Source organism: Scleropages formosus, chromosome 8, assembly GCF_900964775.1.
Source record: "Scleropages formosus chromosome 8, fSclFor1.1, whole genome shotgun sequence".
Classification (NCBI taxonomy): Eukaryota; Metazoa; Chordata; class Actinopteri; order Osteoglossiformes; family Osteoglossidae; genus Scleropages; species Scleropages formosus.
The window spans coordinates 5,179,203-5,187,195 of NC_041813.1; the positions used below are offsets into that span (position 1 = coordinate 5,179,203).

The window sequence follows — 7,993 nt, forward strand, 5'->3', positions numbered from 1 at the left end:
GCCATGGAGAAAATTCCCAAGAGGGTTAGTTGGGAGATCCTCCCCGCGGAAAGAATGCACGGCCCGGGGCGGGTGTGTCCGAGGGGAGGGGCTTAATCTCGCACGGCGGGTGCGGGTGGGACTTCCCACGCAGCCCCCCGCCGGGAGGGTACGGGAAGGCGGACCGCGTACCGTACGCGTTCGCGTTCGACCTCGCTCCCTCCCGGATGCGTCGCCGTACCTGCCGCCCTACAAGCCCGGACAGAGCTACGACGAGCCGCGGCCGTTTCGACGGACGAGCTGCTGCGTTGCGCAATAACGTTCCGCGCCGGAGACGAGGCATAAAGTCCCGGTGGGCTCACCTCACTTTCGCTTCATACCCGAGCGCTGGCGCGCACGCACGCTGACCGAAAGCGCTCGTCCGGAGCGGGGTCCCGGGGAGCCGGAGCCTAACCCGGCAACGCGGGGCGCGAGGCCGGAGGGGGAGGGGACGCGCCCGGGACGGGACGCCGGTCCGTCGCAAGGCGCCCCGAGCAGGACTCGAACGCCAGACCCGCCGGAAAGTGCGCGGAGGCCAAAGCCGCTGCACCGCCGCACCCCCTCACACCCTAGCACGATTTATTAAATTTATCTTTGGAAGCCGCTGAGCAGCACTGTACTACGAGACAAGAACCTCCTGCGACTGATACTCGTCATGTTCGCGTACAGAGTCACGGTTACCGTTCACTCCGCTGCCAGTTGACCTCCAAACCCACTTACGCACCCTATGCAGTTCTTCTCCCCCCCAGCTGTTCGATATCATCCATTTCCCCGTTGTCTACAAAATTAAATATTCACTGGATTCAAAGTAGAAACAGATTCATTTTGTATCATTCAAAGCAACGTTACTGGGGGTGCGGCGGCGCGGCAGGTCTGGGGTTCGAGTCCCGCTCGGGGCGCCTTGCGACGGACCGGCGTCCCGTCCTTCCCGGGCGCGTCCCCTCCCCCTCCGGCCTTACGCCCCGCGTTGCCGGGTTAGGCTGCGGTTCGCCGTGACCCTGCTTGGGACGAGCGGTTTCAATCAGTGTGAGTGTGTGAAAGCAACCTGTGGCTATAACACAGAACACAGATGGCCATTAGGGAAGAGAGAGAGTTATTTTGTGTGCACGGAGCATCAGGGCAGAGGACCCACGCTAACCTCACCCGTGCGAAGGCCACCTGGTAGGGCAGTAGTTAGAGCTGCTGCCTTTAGACCCAAAGGTTGCAGGTTCGAGTCTCGCCTCCAGCTACAGTACCTTGCGTGAAGTACTTACCCTAAAAACTGCCGCGGTAAAATGATCTACCGGTGTAAATAGCTCCAAGTTGCTTTGGAGAAAAGCATCCGCTGCACGAATGAAGGCGAACGTCGACGAGCAGACGGACGGGGTACAAACTGAGCCGCCGAAGAAGCTCCCGTCACAATGGCTCCCGCTACTTTCCCCACCGACCTCTTGCGCTGCTTCAGAGTTATTACTCACATTAACGTCCTCTTGCTTCTCCAGCCAGCTTGGTTAAAAAACTGGACGAGTGAGTTCTGGAAGGCCCCGCTATCGTACGCTGCGGTACGTTACTGTACCCGAACTGTTCCGGTAAAATACCGAGCTGTAGAAATGCGTAAAAGTTAGTGACGTTAAATTAGAAATACTCTACGGTTAAACGACTGGTGACAACAGGTGGGTGACAAAGCGCTATTTAACACTTGTTGAAATATGACGTATCGATCCAATCGAGCGGGGTCGCGGGGAGCGGGAGCCTATCCCGGAAACATTGGGCACAAGACCTACGGGGCGGAGGGATACGCCCTGGACGGGACGCCAGTCCATCGCGAGGCCAAACCCACGCGGACCGAGCGGGGTTCGAACTTATTCCGCTATTAATTTTAGACAAAACCCCTTTCCGCGGAGCGTTTTCGGCAGCAACGTGACTCCTCTCGTATTACGGAGCGGAAAAAGCGGCAGGAGAGCCTGGGAACAATGGAAGAGCATTAACCACTCGAAACTAAACCGAAGACGGAGGGATGACAAAACCAAGGTGGAACTGGAAGTTAAGCAGAGCACAAACCAGATGGGGTGGGGGGTGGGGGGTGGAAAAGCGGCTAAGGGATCAGGCTGGGACAGTCCTTCCTGGAATCCACACCCCTTCACGCTCGACGGCCAAAAGGCTCTCGGCCGAGAAGGGACGAAGAACGCGGAGTCCGCGGCAACCGTCTTCAGCCTCCAGGCCACGTCCTAATGACTTCGGGTTCGACCCTCGCGCGAACGAGAGCGAACGGCGTTCCCGCCGGACACGAAGCGCCCTCCTCTCCGCGGCGCCTCCGACGCAGGGCCATCAATTATTCAAGCCCCCCTTGTGCGGGACGACAGAAAATAAGAGGCGCCCGGAATACGCTGGTTCGCTGCACCGCTGAGCAGAGCAGAGCCGGGCGCCTTGGTGCCCACCGTTGACTCGGTCGTCAGCGCCGCACTCGAGGGATCTGGGGTTACCGTACATTACGCCCGCGTCCGAGGCCAGACCCGCGGAACTTTCCGCCCGGATCCGCTTTAAGGGCCGCTCCGTGACACCCGGCCCAGGTATAACAGGTTATTAAAGCTTCATCCCCCGCGCCTTCGCACGCACGTCGCCCCTGGCCACGTACCCCCTCGTTCGCGAAAACTCTAATAATGGCCGCGGTTCCTCACGCTCCTTCGCGGAAAACGCACCGCACCCGGGCACGGAGCGGGATTCTGCTACGCTTTGGACCCGGTAGCTGCACGACGCGAAAGCGCACCGGCAGCGGCGGCTATCCTTTCAGGCACGGAGAACAAACGACGGGCAGAAGAGGAGCCGCCGGCTCAATTGGCCTTATGAATTATTAGGGAGTTTGGCGCTCGGTGTCTGGAAAGGGGGTTGGGCTGCTGGGAATGTTTCGCGGGGGAGTCCGGGTGGATGAGGAGTCATCCCTTAGGAAAACTACGCTCGTGGGATGTGCTCTGCGCGTCGGCGAAGGCTCGCGGTCGTGCGGCGCGGGGCGTCGGACGCGGGCGGCCGCGAGATGTTTCTCCGGTGCCCGTCTAAACATCCGCCCGATGCTCCCGAGGAGGGCTTCGAGGACCGAAACGTCTCACGCGCAGAGAGTAAAGGGTTAATTCCGGGTCGCGATCCAGGGGGTTAAAACGTACGCCGCGGGAGTCGCGGAGAGAACGCGTCCCCGAGTCGCCCAACCAAGAGCGCGAACCAGAGCCACCACCTCGTCAAGAGTTACGCACGGCACGGACAAGCTGCCACCTATTGACGCTCCTCTTCCGTAAGGGGCCGCGCTCACGAACCCAAATGTTTTTTTTTCAACGCGTCCGGATAAAGCCGAACGCACAAGTTTGGTCCGTACAATATTGCGCGCAAGTTTTAGGCACTTGGTTGGGGGGAAAAGCTGTAAAGTGAGAATGCTTCCAAAAATAATGCTCTTAATTCATAAACTTCCTACAAAGCTTAGCAGCCATCCATCGTCAACAACCGCTTGGTGCAGCGGGTTTGGCCCGGTCCCGCTCTTTGGCGGGTCTGGGGTTCGAGTCCCGCTTGGGGTGCCTTGTGATGGACTGGCGTCCCGCCCGGGGTGTCGCCCCGCCCCCCTCCAGCCTTGCGCCCTGCGTTGCCGGTTCAGGCTCCGGTTCAGGCTCCGGTTCATCGCGACCCCACTTGGGACAAGCGGTTTCAGACAATATGTGCGTGGGTTTAGTCTGCTTCGGTTGGCAGTCCAGGGATTTTACCTCTCGAACTCAAACTGTCCACGGTGTTTTATCGCCGTGCGGCTCTTTAACCGTCGTTTCCTACACAAGAGAAGCCTTTCATGTCCCTCGAAGGGGGAAAACGCAAAGTGAAAGATCCCGCCCCAAAATGAGTAACGCAGAACACAAACTCAAATATTTACACACACTAATACTCCACAGGTACCCCTCCGTGACCAGTCCGTTCCAGAACAATCCGGCACCTGCGTCTTTTTATCCGAATTACTGCTCTAATGTTGCGTTTAAAGAGGGAACTTCTCATACGTGTGTTCAGCTGCGTTGACACGTGTACGTTTGAACGCGAAGCCGCGGCACCGAATAGTACCTTTTATCGGAACGTGACCCTTAACCAACGCGCGTTTAAGACATAAAACGTGTATTAAAAAAATTTCCAAACTCATTAATTCTCAAATACCGATGTCTGCGTTTTGTATCAAGATTACAACTTGTTTACCGAGACAAAAACGGGTCTCATTTTTCATTTCACGGTCGGTAATTCTGGAAGCCTTCGCATTTGCCTGTGGACGCAATGGACGGGAAGCATCTGCATTTGCGGAAAAGAAGGGAACGGATAACATAACGGCAAGATATGAGCGAGTTAAGGATGAATTGTGGTCATTATTGAAGAATTCGCTTGACCGGTGCATTCAGAAAGTTGGGGTCTGTTTGGATTTATTTCCAAAATGTGGCCTTAGAATGTTTTCATTTTCCCCTCAGATACCTCCAAGCCTGGTGAAACCTTCAGCAACCAAGCGGTCTAGATCTTTCCCTCAGCACCTTCAAGCCTGGTGAAACCTTCAGCAACCAAGCGGTCTAGATCTTTCCCTCAGCACCTTCAAGCCTGGTGAAACCTTCAGCAACCAAGCGGTCTAGATCTTTCCCTCACATACCTCCAAGCCTGGTGAAACCTTGAGCAACTAAGTGGTCTAGATCTTTCCCTCAGATACCTTCAAGCCTGGTGAAACCTTGGGCAACTAAGTGGTCTAGATCTTTCCCTCAGCACCTTCAAGCCTGGTGAAACCTTCAGCAACTAAGTGGTCTAGATCTTTCCCTCAGCACCTTCAAGCCTGGTGAAACCTTCAGCAACCAAGCGGTCTAGATCTTTCCCTCAGCACCTTCAAGCCTGGTGAAACCTTCAGCAACCAAGCAGTCTAGATCTTTCCCTCAGCACCTTCAAGCCTGGTGAAACCTTCAGCAACCAAGCGGTCTAGATCTTTCCCTCACATACCTCCAAGCCTGGTGAAACCTTGAGCAACTAAGTGGTCTAGATCTTTCCCTCAGATACCTTCAAGCCTGGTGAAACCTTGGGCAACTAAGTGGTCTAGATCTTTCCCTCACATACCTCCAAGCCTGGTGAAACCTTCAGCAACTAAGTGGTCTAGATCTTTCCCTCAGCACCTCCAAGCCTGGTGAAACCTTCAGCAACCAAGCGGTCTAGATCTTTCCCTCAGATACCTCCAAGCCCGGTCTGCAACATCTGTTGACAGATGACATGGTCAGAACATTCACGGCAAAAGCTTTACATCCTCGCCCACCTCACCGCTTCCACACAACCGTAATACGTGCGGCACACGCGCGCAATAGGGATGGCGACACAGGTGGATCAGAGGCTACAAGAACCGGCTACAGTGTAACCATGTGACACCTGAAAGGAACGATGCGCCGTCGTCGTCATCATCATCACCACCAACACGGATGCAACGGTCAGATCTTTGAGGATGATGCCATTGTAGGGTTGCGTGACTCTCAGAACTGTTGTAGATGAATGTCCAGCGCTGGGGGGGGGGGATTCGGGAAAGAACCGGATGAGCACGTAGAACCCGAGTGGGGGGGGCGGGGACTTACCCAGTCCTCGAAGTGTCTGCTGCCGTTCTGCAGCAGGTCCTCGAACTGGATGATGCAGTTGGCCACGAAGTCGTCGTAGCCGATGGGCGCGTCGTGGAAGACGGACAGCTCGATCCGGCGCCCGTCGTGCACCTCCGTCACGAACTCGTCGTTCCACGCGGGGCTGTTGGTCTTCTGCTTCGTGGAGGTCTGGCCCACGCGCGAGTCGTCCACGTTCAGCGCGATGTACGTGTCCAGCAGGAAGGTCTGAGTCTTGGGTCCCACCGCGTGCCTCAGGGACCACGCAGTGGGCTTCAGGTCCAGCGCCTCGCATATCTTTATTTTGAGCAGCCCGTTAAAAACGACCATGGCGATGGATGGATGGCACGAATCTCAGATCGTCTGGCTCGAAATGTGGGCTGCTTTTTTTTTTCCTTCTTTTTTTTTTTCCAAAAATGTCCCTAGTGTCTGAAAAGGTAATAAAATATTTAGTAGTGTGTTGTCGTGTTAGTTTGCTCCGCCGGAGACCCCCGGAATGAGCGCTGGGGTTTTTTTCCTCAGCTCTGGCGACACCCAGTGGACGTGTGCGGTTCCTGCAGGCTTTATAACGGAAAAACAGCAGTGCTGCGCTAACGCGCTCTCACTCACACAAATCGCATGTAAAGCAGCCTTTCCCACGCGAACGCGCCCACTAAACTGCTCTCGTCTGTTCCTCTTTCTACCTGCCCTCTCTTTGTTTCTCTCCTTGTTTTTTTTTTTTTTTTTTGCCGTTGCCGTGTCGAATCCCCCCGCTCGCGAAACGACGAAAATTGCTCAGTAGTTACACACACAGCCGCGGAGAGAGAGGAGGAGGAGGAGTGTGTGTGTGTGTGTGTGTGTGTGTGTGTGTGTGCGCGCGGCCGCCGCGCCGTGCGTGCAGGAGAGCAGAAGAGAAGAAGGAAAGGCAGCTGAGCTGAGCCTCCTCGTCGTCCTCCTCCTCCGGACGATCCCGGGCTGCGTGTTTCTCTCACAGCCCGCGGGCTTCCACCACCACCACCACGCTGCTCGTCCCGCTCTGGTCGCAGGAGGAGCGCAGGACGGTCCGGGTCCCGGGCTGTGCGCGGCGCATCGGGGACGCGCCTCCTCCTCGTCCTGTGTCCCGGCGTATCCTGTGTGGGCTCCCAGCGCGCGCGCCCCGCTTCTTCGCCCGCTCCCTTCTTCTCCTTCGTCTCCTCCTGCAGCCGCCGGAGCTGCGCTCTCTCTCTCTCTCTCTCTCTCTCACTCCGCGACCGCGGCTCTCCGTGTCCTACAGCCCACTGCTCGCTCTCTCTCTTTCTCTCTCTCTCTCGCCGTCTCGTGCGCGCGCGCGCTCTCGCTCTCTCTGGTGCAGGAAATGCGCAAAACACGTCAGTTTGTGTGAGCGGCGCGGCGCCGCGCCTCGCCTGTCGCGCGCGAATGGTGGCGCGGCGGCCGGAGGCGGGTTGCGCGCGCAGAGGGGCGGCTTTGCAGGCGCTTCCCGCGCGCCTCTCAAATGTGATGCGCGCTATTACCCCCCCCGCGACTGTTCAGACGCGAGTGGGTCGGACCCACACATCTTCTGCGCGCTGAAAGTTACACTTTAACACGCGAAAGAAGGACAGAAGCACCGCCAGCGACGACAAATGATGACGATCATCATGTAGCCCCCATTTTTTTTTTTGCCTCTGTAAAATCAAAGATTATTTTTTTTATGTGACTTTAAATTAGAGTTCATGAATACATTGTCTAAATAATCTCATCATAAGGGATTATCAATAATATATAGGCATTGTTTTCCGTCGGTTCCCTGTGATTCATTCTCTTTGATGAAAAAAGTATGAAATAATGGTAGTTTTTGATATGATGATACATATGAAAAGAGGATGTAACGTAGTATGTGAAAATAGGTAATATTTTCGTATATTACCTACTTCATACGTAATAAGTAATATGAAAATAGGTAATATTTTGTAAGCATTTTTCTCATCATGTATCTGAAGGCGAATTTTAGATACATGTTTGACTAAGGAAAATGATCAATTTAATCTGGCCCCCACATCAAAATACACAGACAAGGGAAAGTTACTGTGTTATAAAGGATGTTTCTAGAAGCAACACTAATAATTCACAGTGTTCCGTGAAGGCGCAAAGGAGTACACTTAGACATTATTAATTAATTTTTTTATTTTTCATTTTTAATAATTATTTTATTTTTATTGCATTGAATTGTTGCTTTTCCATGCGGTTGAGGTACAAGTAACACCGCGAAGAACGTTAATAAAAGAGCTTCGTTATATTTGTAGAACAGCGCCGCCCTCTGGATGGAATTATTATTTGCGCAAAGTTCTTCATTCCAATCATCCATCGGGCAACAGATATTTTACGAGGTCAGATTTCGTACTCATTTAGCCGAC

The 7,993-nt window shown here is 54.6% G+C and overlaps 1 protein-coding gene across 5 annotated transcripts in view; it reads right to left on the reverse strand.

Annotated features, from left to right (window-relative positions):
- The window catches only part of prkceb (protein kinase C, epsilon b), a 101,306-nt gene extending 94,197 nt beyond the window's left edge, over positions 1-7,109 (reverse strand). For all 5 annotated transcript variants that reach the window (XM_029254407.1, XM_029254411.1, XM_029254410.1 and 2 more), the window contains exon 1: positions 5,604-7,109. In XM_029254407.1, coding sequence (XP_029110240.1) covers positions 5,604-5,951 — 348 coding nt within the window. In that variant the 5' untranslated portion in view covers positions 5,952-7,109. The remainder of the gene's footprint in view (positions 1-5,603) is intronic.
- Positions 7,110-7,993: the final 884 nt, after the last annotated feature.